Below are 21,178 nucleotides of genomic sequence, written 5' to 3'. Positions count from 1 at the left end.
AAGAGAGATCATCTCTGAATACTACCAGAAACTCTATGCCCAGAAATTTGACAATGGGAAGGAAATGGATAAATATTTGGAATCACACCCTCTCCCTAGACTCAGCCAGGAAGAAATAGAGCTCCTGAACAGACCAATTTCAAGCACTGAGATCAAAGAAACAATAAAAAAGCTTCCAACCAAAAAATGCCCTGGTCCACATGGCTTCACTCCAGAATTCTATCAAACCTTCAAGGAAGAGCTTATTCCTGTACTGCAGAAATTATTCCAAAAATTTGAGGAAGAAGGAATCTTCCCCAACACATTCTATGACGCAAACATCACCCTGATACCAAAACCAGGAAAAGACCCAAACAAAAAGGAGAATTTCAGACCAATCTCACTCATGAACATAGACGCAAAAATTCTCAACAAAATCCTAGCCAATAGATTACAGCTTATCATCAAAAAAGTCATTCATCATGATCAAGTAGGCTTCATCCCAGGGATGCAAGGCTGGTTTAACATACGCAAGTCCATAAACGTTATCCACCATATTAACAGAGCAAAAATAAAGATCACGTGATCCTCTCAATAGATGCAGAAAAAGCATTTGATAAAATCCAGCATCCTTTTCTAATTAGAACACTGAAGAGTATAGGCATAGGTGGCACATTTCTAAAACTGATTGAAGCTATCTATGACAAACCCACAGCCAAGATTTTACTGAATGGAGTAAAACTGAAAGGTTTTCCTCTTAGAACTGGAACCAGACAAGGTTGTCCTCTGTCGCCTTTACTATTCAACGCAGTGCTAGAAGTTCTAGGCAATACAATTAGGGAAGACAAGGAAATAAAGGGAATCCAAATGGGAGCAGAGGAGGTCAAACTCTCCCTCTTTGCTGACGACATGATCTTATACTCTGAGAACCCCAAAGACTCAACCACAAGACTCCTAGAAGTCATCAAAAAATACAGTAATGTTTCAGGATATAAAATCAATGTCCACAAGTCAGTAGCCTTTGTATACACCAATAAGAGTCAAGATGAGAAGCTAATTAAGGACACAACTCCCTTCACCATAGTCTCAAAGAAAATGAAATACCTAGGAACATACCTAACGAAGGAGGTGAAGGACCTCTATAAGGAAAACTATGAAATCCTCAGAAAGGAAATAGCAGAGGATATTAACAAATGGAAGAACATACCATGCTCATGGACGGGAATAATCAACATTGTTAAAATGTCTATACTTCCCAAAGCAATCTACCTATTCAATGCCATTCCTATCAAAATACCAACATAGTACTTTCAAGATTTGGAAAAAATGATTCTGCGTTTTGTATGGAACCGGAAAAAAACCCGTATAGCTAAGGCAGATCTTTGTAACAAAAATAAAGCTGGGGTCATCAGCATACCAGATTTTAGTCTGTACTACAAAGCCATAGTGCTCAAGACAGCATGGTACTGGCACAAAAACAGAGACATAGACACTTGGAATCGAATTGAAAACCAAGAAATGAAACTAACATCTTACAACCACCTAATCTTTGATAAACCAAACAAGAACATACCTTGGGGGAAAGACTCCCTATTCAATAAATGGTGTTCGGAGAACTGGATGTCTACATGTAAAAGACTTGAAACTGAACCCACACCTTTCCCCACTCACAAAAATTGATTCAAGATGGATAAAGGACTTAAATCTAAGGCATGAAACAATAAAAATCCTCCAAGAAAGCATAGGAAAAACACTGGAAGATATTGGCCTGGGGAAAGACTTCATGAAGAAGACTGCCATGGCAATTGCAACAACAACAAAAATAAACAAATGGGACTTCATTAAACTGAAAAGCTTCTGTACAGCTAAGGAGACAATAACCAAAGCAAAGAGACAACCTACACAATGGGAAAGGATATTTGCATATTTTCAATCAGACAAAAGCTTGATAACTAGGATCTATAGAGAACTCAAATTAATCCACATGAAAAAAGCCAACAATCCCTTATATCAATGGGCAAGAGACATGAATAGAACTTTCTCTAAAGATGACAGACGAATGGCTAACAGACACATGAAAAAATGTTCATCATCTCTATATATTAGAGAAATGCAAATCAAAACAACCCTGAGATATCATCTAACCCCAGTGAGAATGGCCCACATCACAAAATCTCAAAACTGCAGATGCTGGCGTGGATGTGGAGAGAAGGGAACACTTTCACACTGCTGGCGGGACTGCAAACTAGTGCAACCTTTCTGGAAGGAAGTATGGAGAAACCTCAAAGCACTCAAGCTAGACCTCCCATTTGATCCTGCAGTCCCATTACTGGGCATCTACCCAGAAGGAAAGAAATCCTTTTATCATAAGGACACTTGTACTAGACTGTTTATTGCAGCTCAATTTACAATCACCAAAATGTGGAAACAGCCTAAATGCCCACCTACCCGGGAATGGATTAACAAGCTGTGGTATATGTATACCATGTAATACTATTCAGCCATTAAAAAAGATGGAGACTTTACATCCTTTGTATTAACCTGGATGGAAGTGGAAGACATTATTCTTAGTAAAGCGTCACAAGAATGGAGAAGCATGAATCCTATGTACTCAATTTTGATACGAGGACAATTAATGACAATTAAGGTTATGGGGGGAGGAGCAGAAAGAGGGACGGAGGGAGCGGGGTGGGGCCTTGGTGTGTGTCACACTTTACGGGTGCAAGACATGATTGCAAGACGGACTTCACCTAACAATTGCAATCAGTGTAACCTGGCTTATTGTACCCTCAATGAATCCCCAACAATAGAAAAAAATAAATAAAAAAAAAAAAAAAGAAAAATACAAAAAGGATATTGCTGCAGACCGAGCTAAAGGAAAGCCTGATGCAGCAAAAAGGGAGTCGTCAAGGCAGAAAAAAGCAAGAGAAAGAAGGAAGAGGAGGAAGATGAGGAAGACGAAGAAGATGAAGAGGAGGAAGATGAAGAGGATGAAAGTGATGGTGATGAATACATTGGTTCCAGCGCAGTTTTTTTTCTTGTCTATAAAGCATTTAACCCCCCTGTACACAACTCACTCCTTTTAAAGAAAAAAACTGAAATGTAAAAAAAAAAAAAAATTCTACTCATACAGATATTTGCTACATTGCTGATATAATAGCAGTAAGTTGAAAACAACCCAAGTGATTAACAGAAATATAGTTAAATAAACTGCCATCCTCAATAAACATTACATAGCCATTGTGTTACGAAGACTAGGAGATAACATAACATGCTTATGTTACCATGTTAAGGATAAATGGCAAAATATAAAATTATATATTCAAAACATGTTCCATAAATATCTCAACAGAAAATAAAATAAAAAGAAATTTACCAGAGCTGAGAAAAAAAAAAAAAGAAAAAAAGCTCATCATCCTTAATCATCAGAGAAATGCAAATCAAAATTACTTTGAGATATCACCTAACCGCAGTAAGACTAGCCCACATAACAAAATCCCAAAACCAGCGATGTTGGCGTGGATGTGGAGAAAAGGGAACACTTCTACACTGCTGGTGGGAATGCACACTAATACGTTCCTTCTGGAAGGATGTTTGGAGAATACTTAAGAGACCTAAAAATAGACCTGCCATTCAATCCTATAATTCCTTTACTAGGTTTATACCCAGAAGACCAAAAGTCACAATATAACAAACACATCTGTACCAGAATGTTTATTGCAGCCCAATTCATAATTGCTAAGTCATGGAAGAAGCCCAAGTGCCCATCGACCCACGAATGGACTAGCAAATTGTGGTACATGTATACCATGGAATATGATGCAGACTTAAAGAAAGATGGAGACTTTACCTCTTTCACGTTTACATGGATGGAGCTGGAACATATTCTTCTTAGCAAAGTATCTCAGGAATAGAAGAAAAAGTATCCAATGTACTCAGCCCTACTATGAAGCTAACTTATAGCTTTCACATGAAGGCTATAACCCAACTATAGCACAAGAATATGGGGAAAGGGGCAAGGAAGGGGAAGGGAGGGGGGAGGTTAGGGTGGAGGGAGGGGAATGTGTGGGGCCACACCTACCGTACATCTTAGAATGGGTACAGGTGAAACTTACTAAAGGCAGAATACAAATGTCTACATAAAATAAGAAAATGCCATGAAGGCTACGTTGAACAGTTTGATGAGAATATTTCAGATCGTATATGAAACTAGCACATTGTACCCCTTGATTGCACTAATGTACACAGCTATGATTTAAACAATAAAAAATAAATAAATTTATTAAAAAAAAAGTACAGGATTCATTATGAGGACCTAAATTTGAATCCTAGCCCCATTAATTACTAATTACATTAATTTATTTAACCTTTTTAAGCCTCAATTTTCCCACTTATGAAAGATATATGACAAAACTGTGTAGAAATTCTGTGAGATGTATGTATAGAAAGTACTTTATAGGGGTGGCGCATGTGGCTCAAGGAGTAGGGCGCCAGTCCCATATGCTGGAGGTGGCGGGTTCAAACCTAGCCCCGGCCAAAAACCACAGAAAAAAAGAAAGTACTTTATAGGGGTGGCGCATGTGGCTCAAGGAGTAGGGCGCCAGTCCCATATGCTGGAGGTGGCGGGTTCAAACCTAGCCCCGGCCAAAAACCACAGAAAAAAAAAAAGAAAGTACTTTATAATAAGTGACCTTGGATTGGCACCCATAGCACAGTGGTTACGGCACCAGCCACATGCACCGAGGCTGGCGGGTTTGAGCCTGGCCCAGGCCAGCTAAACAACAATGACAACTGCAACAAGAAAATAGGCGTTGTGGTGGGTGCCTGCAGTCCCAGCTAGTTGGGAGGCTGAGGCAAGAGAATTGCTAAAGCCCAAGAGTTTGAGGTTGCTGTGAGCTGTCACACTCTATTGAGGGTGACATAGTGAGACTTGGTCTCAAAAAGAAAAAATTAAAAAAAAAAATAAGTGACCTTTTACAAGTTATCAAATTTTCATACATCGCCAACTATTCAGATGTCAGTAACTATATTACTACATATTAGTTTATAAGCATTTAAGAAAATAACTTTATATCAGACATGGGGCTATTTTCTCTGGGGGAGGGGAAGGGGTGGTGATTGGGAAATTGATTTTAAGTTACAGGAGAGAGAGTAGTTTAGCTATAATCTTGCATACAAATATGATACTGACATTTTTGGAAGTTCTTGCCCAATATTCTTAGATTATTTGAAATCACACTTGATATCTGACTATACAAAGAATTAAAATAGCTTCTAATTAATTTACATTAACTAACAATTTCTTCTTTTATAAAGCTAATTGTTTCTTTGGGAGAAAAAAAGTTTATTTGGAACTTTATCAGCAGTTTATTTATCTGGAAACCTCTAAAGAAGGCTTTAGAAAATTTTATACTTTCATATCATAAACAAGTTTTCTACACAAAGCTGGTAGAGCTAAGTCACCTTTAGGGTAGCTTTTAAAATTTAATTTCATAGTTCTTAAACAATTCAAGTATCCACCTCAGCTTATTAAACAATCAAGTTTCAGCAATATTCAAAGCTCTTGTTCAAATGAATCTGCATAATCAAAGCTTGAAAAGAAACTTGTTTGTTTTCAAGGTAAGGGAGGATACCTCTACAGCACAGTGGATAGGTTGTTGGGACTACAGGTCTTAGATGCAACAGGCTGAGTTTGAGCCTTAGTTGGTTCATCGGTTGACCAGTAAATAAAGAGTAATATCAGGTCCTATCTCCCAAGGTTGTAGTGAGGGGCACAGAATGAGAAAGAGCTGATGGCAGCTCTGATACATGCTATGTATTAGCTATTGTTACATATAATATTATAAATTAAAAAAAGGAGTGCAGACTTCAATAGCTGCTGGTATAAAAAAAGGTTTGACTGAAAAAATTAGATCCTTCATTAAAATGATTGAATAAAACACCTGAAGTCTTAGCCTGGACTGAGAATTCTGCAATTTCAGTTTTAATGAATGTCAGAATGTTAATGTTTAAAGGAACAATAAAAAAAATTTTTTTGGGGTATTCACCTTGGCCCTTGACTCAAGATAATAGTTCAAAACTCCTTCTCCTGGCCTCCCATCAATACTAGTTCCAGGCTATAGTACCATCCCTAGTGGTGCCTCTGCATCACATCTCTGTGAATAATCCTTTTGTATATAAACTCTCCTGTAATTATCTTTTCTAATCTGAGTGGGCCATCTGTTTCCTGTTGGGACCATGAATCACTTTATACTTTCACCAGGCAGTCCTGAAGAGTTTCAATATCATGCTATGCTTTATGCTTTGAGTAGTCTTAAGCTTTTTTTTTCCCCTCTTTGGCAATTTGATAAGCAAAAGGAAAAAAAAAGGCAAATTTAATCTTTGTACTATTGTTTCTTTGGCTATCAGTGAGGCTATTTTTCACATTTATTTGCATTTTTTATTCCCTTTACTGAGAATCACTCATGCTCTTTGCCCATTTCTCTACTGAGATGTTAGTTTTTTCTGTAAGTTTGAATAATCACTTCATAGATATTTGTTATTCAAATGAAAGGCATAAACATCTACCAAGGATCAAAATTTAAAGGCTTAATAATGTTGCTTATGGAGCTTGTATAGAAGGATTCAATTAAGCCTCAGAAATGAATAAGAATGAAGGACTGAAGTGTTATATTGAGGGTGGGAAGACCTCTTTCTCCATATTTCATTCTCATCCTCTCCACATACATGTCAGTGTCACTGAGCTTATCACTACAAAATGACTATCACTGTTTCCTGGTCCATATAGTAGAAAATGGTCACTATCAAACAACTCTAACTATTCTCTATTATTCAAAAGAGCAATCAGCAGAGTTGGGAATCCCAGACCCAATTCCAATTAAATGAAGGCCATGGTATACTAAGATGGCTGATTCTGCTGAACCACGTATGTAAGAGTAGGAAAGTCTCCAGAAAAGCAAGGTGACTAGCACAGACAACAAAGTTGTTCTAAAACCAAGAATATTACTATATTAAAATGTGATATTAATAATTTTAATGGTCACTGTTATACTTATGAAAGACAGACCTTTTCCTAATGTTTCTAATGTTTAAGAGCTTTAGTAAATGGGATAGCTATAAATACTAAAGTATTTCATCCTAATTCAGTGCAAAAGGTACATTTGGATAGTATAATTTCTCTCCAAGAGAGGTGACCTGATATTGGCTTTCACATAATTGCAGGCATAAAAACAACTGTTGATTATAATGCTTAGTCACTGAGACAAATTCATACTCCACTAAATGGCACCATAAGCCCACTAAACTGAATAAGCTAATTAAATGAATCTTCCTGGATTCATAATAAAGTGAATTCCATAGGCAAAGAAAGACTATAACCTGTTAGCAGAGCAGCCAAGCTCCAGCTCAAAGGAACAGCAGGTATGAGCAGCACCCTTGTGCTGCTTTCAGGCAAAACCTCAAAACCTCACAACAAACATTCTAAACCTCAGCCTTTTATAGAAGATTAATAATATCATATAAATTAAAAGGCTAAAACAAAGTCACCTCCCCAAAATTGTTACTATACTATAAATAATATAAATCTTTGTCTTACTGGGGGAGGCAGATGGTGAAGAGTGGGCAGAGCAAGGGACAAATAGCAACAGTCTGGTTTTTACCAAGGCATCTGAGTTTATCAATCTTCAAACTTCAGCAGTTTCTGACTTTATGATGGATATCAAAGCCTGGTACCTAAGAGTCCTCAGAGAACATTATAGATAAAAAGATCCTTAGAGATTAACATTACCTCACTTGACCTTCCATTCTGATCTGGGCCAGTCCTGGGTCTCAATTACCTCTACCCAAGTCAGCCTGGCTTCCTTTCAATTACCTACCCCTTCCTTATCTTCTTACCTACTCAGTTTAACTTTTTCATGCACTTATAAATCTCATACTTTTTTTAAAAATTTGTCTTGTCCAACCATCTTTGTTTCTGGAATAGCCAAGTGCTGCTTCCCACATTTCTGTTACAGGCTGTAGCACTGTAACTAGAATTAGTGCTCCCTCACCAGTACCTGACCAGTCTGGCCCAGTCTCCCATCCCTCCTCAGCCTGACCAGCTTAGCCATGCCCATGAGCATGTTGTAAAACCTTCAAGTACTGCATAGTGCTGGCCTGTTCTTCCTATGATGGTTATTAACATACTGTCTGTCCACTCCAAATCTACCCTTTGTGACTGCTCTGTGAAATCAGATCTGAGGCCTTTAAATATTTCTCATTTGCTAGCCAGAGCTAAAGTTTTTTCTGTAAAGGGTGCGGGAGAGACATTGATGGAGGAAAAATGGTTTTGCTTCCTAATTCCTGTTGCATTCACTTAGCAGGTTCCTACAGTATAATATGGATGGTGTCTCCAGTAATCAGTCCCCAGAGTGCTAGTGGCTTCTCCAAATGCTTCTCTAGCTTCTGCCTGGGTTCTTCTAGTAATCTCAGAGTCCTGTACTTCAAAAAGCAGTCTATCCATTTGTGAATGACAAGAATGTATACAAAAGTCTCTTAACCTGAGTTGAACTCTGCCTACTTACCTATTCTGCTTATTCTTGGGAGCAATTTCCTTGCTCTGAAGCAACACAGAATGAAAACCTTCCTTCACAGGATACTGCCTAAGATATTTGAATATAATTATCTTGCTTTTCCTTTGCTTCCTTTTCACCACATTAAAAATATGCAGCCCCTTTAATCATCTCCTATAATCATCCACAACGTCTCAATCATCTTCTGGTGTGCCTCCCCCCTCACCTTGTGGACAGTATTTTAAAAAGGACTGATGACTCGGCACCCGTAGTACAGTGGTTACCCCGCTGGCCACATACACAAGGCTGGCAGGTTCGAACCTGGCTTGGGCCAGCTAAAATAACAATGACAACTGCAACAACAACAAAAAATAGCAGGGCATTGTGGCAGGCCCCTGTAGTCCCAGCTACTTGGGAGGCTGAGGCAAGAGAATTGCTTAAGCCCAAGACTTTGAGGTTGCTGTGAGCTGTGACGTCATAGCAATTTACCCAGTGCAACAGCTTGAGACTTTGTCTCAATAAATAAACAAACATTGTGAGACATTTAAAAAATAAAAATAAAATGAAAATCCATGTGTATAACCCAAGCCAAAATTATGTTACTAAGTAAACAATGCAGTTAGGAAACATTATACACGGTCATGCTTTTCTGAATATGCCCTGAACTACAGTTGACTATATTATCTTAGAACACTTAACATCTTTTTTTCTTTTCTTTTCTTTTTTAATTTTATTAAATCATAGCTGTGTACATTAATGTGATCATGGGGCACCATACACTAGTTTCATAGACTGACACATTTTCTCTCTTTTCCTTAGCCTTAGCATGTACAAGTGAGACTACACTCTTTCCTGTTAAGAGACTACAGGCTGACTTCCCTCAGCCTGGAGGGAAGCTTATAATGAACCCAATAAGGTGCCAAATGTTCCTATTCTAGCCCAAATTAAAAATGCTAAAATTCACAGTTTCCTTTTTATGTTTTTCAGGGAGAAGTAAAATTTCACTGTATTAAGAGTACTGCCTTTTATAAATATCTATTGCTGAGGAACATTTATAAATGAGTCTCAAAAAATAGTGCCTTGGAAATGTAGCAATCTCTAAAATAATAGTCTCTTGTTTCTAAACAAGGGTACTGTGGCAGATACAGCTAGATTTCTGCTAAAATCCATTCTTCCTTTTTCCACAGTAATCAAGTTGTAAGTGGAATGCGGTTTCTGGCCATGACTATGTATCTTAGCCCCTTTGCAGCTAAATGAGGCCATGTGACATATTCAATTTAGTATTCAGTGGAACATGAGCACAAGTGACTTGTAACACTCCAGGCTTAGCCCGCAACACCTTACGAGACTAAAAACAACTCTGCTTTTTTGACTTTGGAAGCCATGTATAGATGATAGCAAAACAGGTCAGCTTAGGTCCCTGAATGACTGTGTGGAGTAGAGCTCCTGTCTGACTTGCAGAGGTTACCTCAGAATCATTTCTTAGAAGAGAAAAAATGGCTTTAATAACAGAGATAGGGTGGTGCCTGTGGCTCAGTGGAGTAGGGCACCGGACCCATACGCTGGAGGTGGTGGGTTCAAATCCAGCCCTGGCCAAAAAACTACACACACACACACAAAATTCAATAATACAGACATAAGGCTAGGCACAGTGGCTCACACCTGAAAACCTAGCACTCTGGGAGGCCAAGACAGTGAATTGCCTGAGGTTAGGAGTTCAAGACTACCCTGAGTAAAAGCAAAATCACTTAAGCCCAAGAGTTTGAGGTTGCTATGAGCTATGACGCCATGGCAGAGAGGGTGATAAAGTGAGACTCTGTCTCAAAAAAACAAAAACGAAAAAGAATACAAAAGTTAATTCTTGTTGGGTCTTTTGTTTCAGCAGTTAAAAAAATAGAAACATTGAAAATTCACTCAAAAGGCTCAGCACCTGTGGCTCAAGCAGATAAGGCACCAGCCACATACACCTGAGCTGGCGGGTTTGAATCCAGCCTGGACCCACCAAACAACAAATGACGGCTGCAACCAAAAAATAGCTGGGCGTTGTGGAGGGCACCTGTAGTCCCAGCTACTTAAGAGGAGGCGACAGGAGACTCGCTTGAGCCCAGGAGTTGAAGGTTGCTGTGAGCTGTGATGCCATAGCACTCTACCCAGGGCGACAGCCTGAGGCTCTGCCTCAAAAAAACAAACAAAAAAAAAAGTTTGACAAAGAAAAAAAGGAGGAAAAACATACACATACTGAAAGCTCTAATGCAGGGCTTAAATGAAAGACAAATCATACACATGGTATAACGACAATTCAAAAACAGAAATACATTTACTGGGGGCTGGGCACAGTGGCTCACACCTGTAATCCTAGCACTCTGGGAGGCCAAGGTGGATGAATTGCCTGAGCTCACAGGTTCGAGACCAGCCTCACCCAGAACAAGACCTTGCCTCTAAAAAAAAAATAGCCAGGCACTGTGGCAGGTGCCTGTAGTCCCAGCTACTCGGGAGGCTGAGGCAAGAGAATTGCCTAAGCCTAACAGCTGGAGGTTTCTGTGAGCTGTGATGCCACAGCACTCTACTGTGGAAAATAAAGTGATACTCGGTCTCTAAAAAGAAATTGCTTGAGCCTAAGAGTTTGAAGTTGCTGTGAGCTATGACGCCACAGCATTCTATTGAAGGCAACAAAGTGAGACTCTGTCTCAAAAAAAAGGAAAAAGAAAAAAGAAATAAAGCTATTGCAATAAACCCCTGAGCTAAAGTATTACCTCTTGAACAAGCTTTACCCAAGCCTTCCCCTTTTCACCGAGTGTCACCTCTCCCATAGGAATTACAACTCACCATGTGACTCTGATTCTTCCCAACTTCAGATAGCAATCCATTCCATTCCATCTTAGTCCCAGCCTTCCAATGCTCTTCTCTCACACTTGCAAGGAAGTATGGCCTCAGGGTTAGGTTTAAGCCTAACCACAGAAAACTACTGAAATCTCTACATATTTTTACATCTTTTTTTTTTCTTGAGACAGAGTCTTGCTCTGTCTCAAAGGAAATCTTGGGGCGGCACCTGTGGCTCAGTGAGTAGGGCGCCGACCCCATATAACGAGGGTGGTGGGTTCAAACCCGGCCCTGGCCAAACTGCAACAAAAAATAGCCAGGCGTTGTGGCGGGTGCCTGTGGTCCCAGCTCCTGGGAGGCTGAGGCAAGAGAATTGCCCAAGTCCAAGAGCTGGAGGTTGCTGTGAGCTGTGATGGCACAGCACTCTACCAAGGGCAATAAAGTGAGACTGTCTCTATAAAACAAAAAAAAGAGAGAGAGAGAGAGAATCTTGCCCAAGGTAGAGTGCAGTGGCATCATTGTCATAGCAGCTCACTGCAACCTCAAAATCCTGGGCTCAAGTGATCCTCCTGCCTCAGCCTCCTGAGTGCATGCTATTATACCTGCCTAATTTTTCTGTTTTAGTAGAGGTGGGGTATCAGTTTTGGTCAGGCTGTTCTTGAACTCCTGAGCTCGAGCAATCCTGCCGTGGCTTCCCAGAGTGCTAGGATTACAGGCATAAGCCATTGCACCCAATCTCTGCACATCTTCACACTCTTCCTCTTGTTTTTCCATCTTACCCATTCCTATTATCACACCTCTTTGGACAATAACCATGGCTCTGTGACTAGCCCTTATTAATGTACTTACTCACCTAATTCCACTATACATATACTGAATTGCTAGATCCAAATTTGTCTTCTAGGGTAACATCTCTTAGTACTGCCAAAATCTTGGCATAGAATCTATAGGCCTATGGGCCAAATATTGCCTGCTATCATTTTTGAAAATAAAGTTTTTTTGTTTTTTTTTTTTTTTTTTGGAGACAGAGTCTCACTTGTCACCCTTGGTAGAGTGTCATGGCATCACAGCTCACAGCAACCTGAAAGTCTTGGGCTTAAGTGATTCTCTTGCCTCAGCCTCCCAAGTATCTGGGACCACAGGTGGCCACCACACCGCCCAGCTATTTGTGTGTATGACTTAATACATATTTATTTTCTCACAATTCTGGAGACTGGATATTAGTAGATGAGGCTGTTGTATGACTTAATACATATTTATTTTCTCACAATTCTGGAGACTGGATATTAGGAGATGAGGCTGTTGGCAGATTGGGTTTCTCCTGAGGTGACGCTTCTTTCCATGGTTCGTTTAGGGCAATCTTCTCCCTGTGTCCTCCCTCTGTATACATCTAAATCCTAAACTCTTTTTTTTTTTTTATTAAATCATAGCTGTGTACATTAATGCAATCATGGGGTAAATACACTGGTTTTATATACCATATGACACATTTTCTGCTGCTTTTATCACCTATTGGTTTACAGCCTATAGGTTACCCACTATTATACAGAGGTTTTAGGATTCTAATATTAGATACTCTTGAATAAGCAGTATTTCACAGATGCAAACACTAGTAATAACAGAATGAAGTATTAAAGAGACTTAATCTATTCCATTATGACATGTTAACCCCATCAAATAATTTTTTTTATTTTTGAGACAGACTCTCACTTTGTCGCCCTTGGTAGAGTGCCATGGCGTCATAGCTCACAGCAACCTCAAACTCTTGATCCTCTTGCCTCAGCCTCCTGAGTAGCTGGAACTACAAGCGCCTACCACAATGCCCAGCTATTTTTAGAGACGGTCTTACTCTAGCTCGGGGGGGGGGGGGTCTCAAACTCCTAAATTTAGGCAATCTGCCTGCCTCGGCCTCCCAGAGTGCTACAATTACAAGCATGAGCCACTGTGTCTTGCCATATTAAATAAATTTCAATTTTTTTTTTTTTTTGACAAGGTCTTGCTTTATTTCCTGGGTGGGAGCTAGATAGAGTGTAGTGGCATCATCATAGCTCACTGCGACCTCAAACTTGTAGGGCTCAAACAACCCCACTGCCTCAGCCTCCCAAGCAGCTAGGACTCCACACACATGCCACCATGCCTGGCTAATTTTCCTATTTTTTATGGAGATGGGGTATCATTTTTGCTCAGGATGGTCTCAAACTCCTGGTCTCAAGCGATCTTCCTGAGCATCCCAAAGTGCTGCGATTACAGGCCTCAGGCCCTTCAATTTCTTTTGGAAGGGAAAAAGAGTTATTACCATTAGTAGGTAAAACTATCACTTTACTGCCTCAGATCATAAAAGATTTTTTCAGTCACTAAAGACGACTATTCTGACATTCACAATACTTGTTCAATGGCATATTCATAACCTTTGGTAAAATAACAAAATGCTAGTTTTAGAGATGGAAAAGACTTTTGAGACCAATTAGAAAAATCCCCCCTGTTCTGAAAAGGGGGGAAGGCCCAAATAGACTAAATGATTGGGCTAAGTTCACAGAGCTAAGTGGTGACAGGGCCAGGTGGGCTGGAACTCAGATGTCCTTACTGCCTAACACCAACTAAATTACCTATTTAATTCTATCCCATATTTACTTTATATAGTCAATGTTAGTTAAATCAACCAATATTTAGCCTCAGATTTTCTACCTATGCTTCATAGGTACACCTCATTCAACAAATACAGTATTTATCTGTTAAGATACAAAATGATTTCCCAGCTTAAGAGTTTGCTGTAAATAGCACTAATATCATTTAATGGCAATAAATAAAAAATAAACTCTAAAAAAGAGAAGCACTAATACCTAAGTGCTGGGAAGATGGTAGTGTTTACTATATGTATAATAGGTAAACTGGACTAGAGTTTTGAGTGCATCAATGTCTTTTCTAGAGTATAAATACAATCACCCACACACAAGCAAATGCTCTTAGGAGAGAGCTCTAAAACCAGTATTATAGAATACAATAAACCAATTACAAATACAAAAGGTAAAATAGTAGGGAAGTGTCAAACAAAAACAATATGGTCAGCTTGGTGCCCATAGCACAGTGGTTTCGGCACCAGCCACATGCACCGAGGCTGGTGGGTTCAAACCCAGCCTGAGGCAGCTAAACAACAATGACAACCGCTTGGTTCGGTGCCCATAGCAAAGTGGTTGTAGTGCTGACCACAAGTACCAAGGGTTACGGGTTCAAACCCAGCCTGGGCCTGCTAAAACAACAATGACAACTGAAACAAAAAAAATAGCCGGGCATTGTGGCAGGTACCTGTAGTCCCAGCTACTCGGGAGGCTGAGGCAAGAGAATTGCTTAAGCTCAAGGGTTTGAGGTTGCTGTGAGCTGTGATGCCACAGCACTCTACCGAGGGTGACAGAGAGAGACTTGGTCTCAAAAAAAAACAAACAAGAAAAAAAAACAATATGGTCATTAAACTCAAAAGATGAAAATAATTACCAAATTAGCTTGGCACCCCTGGCACAGTGGTAACGGCGTGAGCTACATGCACCAATGCTGGCGGGTTCAAACCCAGCCAGGGCCAACTAAACAACAATGACAACTGCAACAAAAAAATAGCTAGGCGTTGTGGCAGGCACCTGTAGTCTCAGCTATTTTGGGAAGCTGAGGCTAGAGAATTGCTTAAGCCCAAGAGTTTGAGGTTGCTGTACTCTACTGAGGGCGACAGTAAAACTTTCTCAAAAAAAAAAAAAAAAAGAAAGAAAAAGAAAAAAAGAATTACCAAATTAACATCTTGTGATGTGATTAAAACATTCATATGCTTTGTTTCTAGACGTTTTAAAAAAACATTTAGGCTGTCTTGGCGCCTGTGGCTCAAACGGCTAAGGCACCAGCCACATACACCTGAGCTGGTGGGTTTGAATCCAGCCCAGGGCCTGCCAAACAACAATGACGGCTGCAACCAAAAAAATAGCTGGGCGTTGTGGCAGGTGCCTGTAGTCCCAGCTACTTGGGAGGCGGAGGCAGGAGAATCGCTTGAGCCCAGGAGTTGGGAGGTTGCTCTGAGCTGTAATGCCACGGCACTCCACCCAGTGTGACAGCTTGAGGCTCTGTCTCTAAAGAAAAAAAAAGTATTTAGGCTTCTCTACAAAGTACACTTTATTTTTAAAAATTTTATACATGTATGGAGATTCAAGTGTTGTATTACAGCATGAAATTATCAAGGAGTTTCTCAATCTAAGTAGCAGAAAACTCAAATTAAGAAAGGCACATTTAGCCAAGGGCTCTCTGTGTAGATACAATTCACCAGGCACCATAATCACTCAATCCTGCCTCCTCCCACAGAGAAACACCAGCAGGAGCTCCAGATTGCCCTGACAACCGCTTCGCCAGAGTGCTGACAAGCAGAGATGTGGCCACTGGACATGATCATGTACACCGGGCCATGTTTCAGCCAAAGATAATAAAATAGGTTCCTGCTTGCTTGTGCTTCAGACTAAATGTGTTTTTTAAAACACAATTTTGTTACACCAAATGTATCCCTGTCAACAAACTGGGTTTTTTCCCCACCCACAAAAGGCAGGCAGGCAATTATTCAACTACCATAAGAATTGTGTATTTTTCAAAATTACTAAATGTTCCTATAAGCATTCTTATAGGAGTGTGAAAGACTTCACAAAGACCAATTATAATAATGGGGAATGCCTGCTTCAGATACCACCAATGATAAGCCCTTGCAAGCTAGGATTTTATAAGCTGTCAAGTCACAGACGCTTTTTAAATGTTTGTGGCAAAAATATATAGAAATAATATTTGTCTTTAGGTGTTAAGATGTTTCACATCAAGTGGGACAACCACAAAACAGTGAAACCTTAGAATGAAAAACATCCCTACAGCCAGGTAATTTTATTTGCAAAAAATGGTTTAGTAGTTCTAGCTAAAACTCCTAACAAGCCAGTATATTTCTATCAGTTTCTTTATGGTAAGATTTCAAAGCATTTAAAGCAGCAAACTCACACACGCTTGCCTTTATTCCTTCTGAGTCTTTTATCACACAGACAAAATGATAGAAGCATTTCCATTTTAAAAATGTTGCAAATTGTCATTTTTTTGATCTATAGGAAGTTACTTAATCTCAGAAACAATCACCTCCTTTTCATGGACTCAAATAAGAATGCTATATTTTAAAATCAGAAATTGCAAGCATTTGTGTTTACTCTCAAAATATTTAATGATAATCTACAATTATGTGATGATGTTGATTACTCTGTCCCTTAGAAGAGTTAAACAGAACCTTTATAAAAACTAAATCAGAACATCCTTCAAAGTTTCTTCTGCTATAGAGGCACGATTTTATAAATTACATGTTTTAAAAAGAAATGTCTTCCTATAGGAGTGAATTACATATTTAAGGATGTGAGGTACACAGAGGAGAAAAGGAAACATACTACATATAATGATGGTAAGAGGACAATTTCAGTGAAAACATTTCTACAGAACACCAGGATCTTGTCAAGATACGTGGCTCCCAGGCTGAAACTGAGCTGTGGCAGCGCAGCCTCTATGATCCAGTTTAATCTGTGGGCACAGCTGGATTTCCCCAGGCACGGCATTCTCTCCTCTATCTCGGCTTTTTTCTGCACTGCTGATCCATATCATGTATTTTCACTTGTTTTCAACAGTCTTAGTTTTCTACTGGGGACTGTGTAGTGATAAATTGCCCAAGAGATGGTAACGTTTTTATAACTTGACCAAGGTGTTTATGTGAAAGAATCATTTTAAATGAATTTTATTTATTCTCTGATTCAGGACATCAGGGTGTACGTTTAACCAAAAGAATAACAGAGCTCCTATTCTTGGGTTCCACCACATTTGACACATAAGAATAAACATTGAGTGCAGTGGCTCACGTCTGTAATCCTAGCACCCTGGGAGGCCAAAGCAGGTGGATTGCCTGAACTCATGGGTTCAAGACCAGCCTGAGCCAGAGCAAGACCTTGTCTCTAAAAATAGCCAGGTGTTGTAGTGGGCACCTGTAGTCCTAGCACTTGGGAGGCTGAAGTAAGAGAATCACCTGAGCCCAAGAATTTGAGGTTGCTATGAGCTGTGATGCTACAGCACTCTACTGAGGGTGACAAGTAAGACTATCTCAAAAAAAAAAATAATAATAATAATAAACAGATTTCAGTAGTTTATCATTGGCCTGAATAGGAAGGTGTTGTTTTCTGAACTTTTATTATGAATCTTATGCCAAGCAGATACAACCCATCACTGAATGGCTGTAAAGATTTACTTTTGAGACAGGGACTTGCTCTATCACCCAGACTGGAGTGCAGTGATGTGATCATTACAGCCTCACCCTCCTGGGCTCAAGGAATGCTCTTGCCACAGCTGGGACTACAGACCTACCACCACACCCAGCTAATTTCTTAATTTCTTGTGGAGATGGTGCCTCCCTGTGCTGCCCAGGCTGGTCTTCAACTCCTGGCCTCAAGCAGTTCTCCCACCTTTGCATCCTCAAGTGCTAGGATTACGGCACCACCGTGCTGAGCCACCGTATTATAAATTTAATGTTTATAAATAAGGATATTCTTATTTAGTATTCTTAAAACTTATTCTGAGTTCAATAGAGATTCATGTGAAATACACTAATTGATATAAAAATTGTGTGACAGAAAATTATAATAATTTATCTGTAGAATATAAAATACCAGCATGTGTGGCCAGTCATCATGGCATCAGTGTGACTTGTGGTGTCCAAAGCAGGAAATGGCTGAAAGTGGGGAAAGTCAAGTGGATTCAGGGCAGATAAGAATAAACTCTACAGAACTAAAAGCATCTTTATGTTGATCTAGCATGTAGAAGTTGCCTATGAATGGTAGTTTCCTTCTTTACTACGTATTCTATATCCAACCTTTGGCAAAAGGAAACAGTTATATAGTTATGTCCTATTTTACACTACAGACACAGTTCAAAGTATAAGTGGAAATTTTATAAACTAAATATTTTTAATGGATTACTGGAATTTGTTTTAATGATCTTTGTTAGCAAATTATAATTCTGTCATTTCTACATTGTGTAAACTTAGTTTTATATCCATTTTGCTTAATTTTACTTAACGCAAATTGTCTTTATAGCATGGGGAATTGACTTAAAACACAAATTTGCAAATTAGAAATACTCACATGTTGTCTCGGTGCCTGTAGCTCAGTGGTTAGGGCACTGGCCACATACACTGGGGCTGGCGGGTTCGAACCCGGCCAGTGCCTAAACAATGACAACTACAAAAAAAAAAAAAAAAAAAATAGCCGGGCATTGGGGAAGCCACCTGCAGTCCCAGCTACTTGGGAGGCTGAGGAAGAGAATGGCTTAAACCCATGAGCTTGAAATTGCTGTGAGCTGTGACGCTACAGCACTCTACCGAGGGTGATATAGTGAGACTCGGTCTCAAAAAAAGAGAAATACTCACATATAAGGCGTCTTAACACAATCAGCCAGGGGTAAAATACTACTATTTCCCTGTTATTAGGCCTTATAAGCCCCATTTCTACTCTTTTTAAAAGGGCATCCACATTTCTGCTGAGGCCTGCAATTAACACCCACTATATAGCATCAGTTGAAAAATACAGAGAAAAGGGTTTGGAGTTAATAATTTGAGGAAGGGCAGCCAGTCTTGGAATCCATAAAAATGCTACTCAAAGTGTCGAATAGATTAAATAAAAATCAATCAATCATTGTAATGTTATGTGGGGAAGAGGATTCCTTGTACTAGGTTGTTTTAATGTTTGATAAATCTTGGTGAAATGGAAGACTTGTAGTGAAAGTACAATTTTTAAAAGTGGAAAAAGCCTATGTTCCCAATGACTCTATTTTTTTCCCTCCTTGGAGACAGGATTTGACTCTGCACCCAGGCTGGAGTGCAGTGGCTCAATCCAAGCTCACAGCAGTCTTGAACTCCTGGGCTCAAGGATCCTCCCGCCTTTGGCTCCCAAGTAACTAGGATCACAAGTGTGCAAGGCCAACTTTTTTTTTTTCTTAATTTTTAGTAAAGATAAGGTCTATGTTCCCATAGAATAAATGAACTCCTGGCCTCAAACAATCCTCCTACCTAAGCCTTCCAAAGTGCTGAGATTTACAAGCCTGAACAACTGTGCCCAGCCCCAACTGATAAGTTTACCATTTTACATTTTAAGGAATTTGTCCCTTTTCTTACATATTAACAACAAAATGGGCTTCCTCATTCTCTTTCAACCATTCAAGAAAATCATTTTAAAAATTCAGTTAAGTATTTCCGGCATCAATCCAAACTCTAAAGCCCTCAGACAGTTGGAAGAAAAGGAAAAAAAAATTAAAAAACTAAAATAAACAGAAAGTGAAAGCGATATGACAACTTCTGTTTACTTTTTGCTTTTCTAACTGCACAGCTATAAGATTTTTAAAAATAAGTATCTTTCCCTTTAAGATATTACTTTACTCACGCTAATGCAAGGGAGGAATGGAGGAAGCAACTGAACTCTGAAACAAGTCCCTCCCCAGCCACACACACACCCGGGACAGCATTATTATTTTTTTTAAGCTGTCTTTCCTGGTCTGGCTCAGAGTTGGCTGCTGTCAGCCTCCATCACGGTCCTAGCACCCTGCCCGCTCTGCCCCGTCTTCCCAGCGCACATCCACTCCCTGCTCCAAGCAACGGTTCTCCGCAGACGCTATTCACTAACCGTGTCAGGCCAACTGTTACTCAGCAGCACACACTCATGATTCACCCGTCTCTCGGGCGTCTGAACACAACGCCACTTTCTCTTCCCTCATCAGAGGGGAAGTGCTCGCAGTTTTCAGAACGGAAATTTTACTCTCCCGCGATGTCCACACGGCCCGGCTCCCCCACTCCCCGGCGAGAGGGAAGCGGCCGACGGCACAGCGGCTCCGGGTCCTGCTCCCCGTCGCGGCGTGGACGGCGAGAAGCTGCCGCTCGCCTGGCCGCAGCTCCGTGGTCCCCGCACCGGGCCAGGCCCCCAGCGCGCCGCCCCCAGGCTCCGGCCTTTCCTTCCCCCGGCCGGACTCCGGGACTCCGGCCGGCTGCCCGACGCCACCAGTCGCGGCCGCGCGGGGAGCCGGGGAACCGTCCGGCCGCTCGGGCTGTGCTCCCGCCAAAGTTGCCCGACGCCAACTTTCCCTGCGCCCGCCCCCGGTCTCACCTGGGGCGTCCGCGGCAGCGGCCTCGGACGCGCTCGGGCTCCGGTTCCGAGGGTCGGCAGCAGCCGCGGGAGCCGCGGCCAGGGGGCCCTGGGGAGCATCCTCCTGCCCGCCCCGGCGCGGGGCTTCTCGTCAGCGCCGGCGGCTCGGAGCCGACGCTCGCCGTGGGCGCAGCCGCCCGCGCTCCCCGCCCCGCCCGCTCGCCTCCCCGCGCCGCGCCGCTCGAGCAGGGGCGGGTGAGGGAGGGTGTGTCCCTGTTTCCACTTCTCAGCTTTGTACACACCCCGGCGCAGCGCTGTTTGCTTCCTTCCGACCCCAAAACAAAACAAAAAACAAACAAATAAAAAAACACGAGCGACGGCGACAGTGAACCGCCCTCCCCATCTTGGGTTTCCAGGGGCCTCTCCTAGCTGAAGCCCCTTTCTGGAATGAACGAGAGCGGGCGATTCGTACCAGGCAGGCCGAGGATTTCAAAACTGGCTGTTAACTCTGGTCACTCAGTGCTCCGAGGAGAGCAATCTTCTCCACTACACCCCGACGGGGAACGGAAAATGGTGGGGGTCCAGGGGGACGGGACCCCTCTGGAAGTTGGTCTCGTCCCCTGTTGAGCGGTAACGTCGCCTGTGGAGGAAGTGTCAAAGACTAGC

At 41.1% G+C, this 21,178-nt stretch overlaps 1 protein-coding gene across 1 annotated transcript in view; it reads right to left on the bottom strand.

Annotated features, from left to right (window-relative positions):
* The window catches only part of MCUB (mitochondrial calcium uniporter dominant negative subunit beta), a 110,352-nt gene extending 89,612 nt beyond the window's left edge, over positions 1-20,740 (bottom strand). The window contains exon 1 of the mRNA XM_053565045.1: positions 20,534-20,740. Coding sequence (XP_053421020.1) covers positions 20,534-20,632 — 99 coding nt within the window. The 5' untranslated portion in view covers positions 20,633-20,740. The remainder of the gene's footprint in view (positions 1-20,533) is intronic.
* Between the last annotated feature and the right edge of the window lie 438 nt (positions 20,741-21,178).

The sequence above is a fragment of the Nycticebus coucang genome, chromosome 1 (genome assembly GCF_027406575.1).
Source record: "Nycticebus coucang isolate mNycCou1 chromosome 1, mNycCou1.pri, whole genome shotgun sequence".
NCBI lineage: Eukaryota > Metazoa > Chordata > Mammalia > Primates > Lorisidae > Nycticebus > Nycticebus coucang.
Note: the sequence above shows the minus strand (reverse complement) of the source record. Positions and strands in the feature narration are given on the sequence as shown.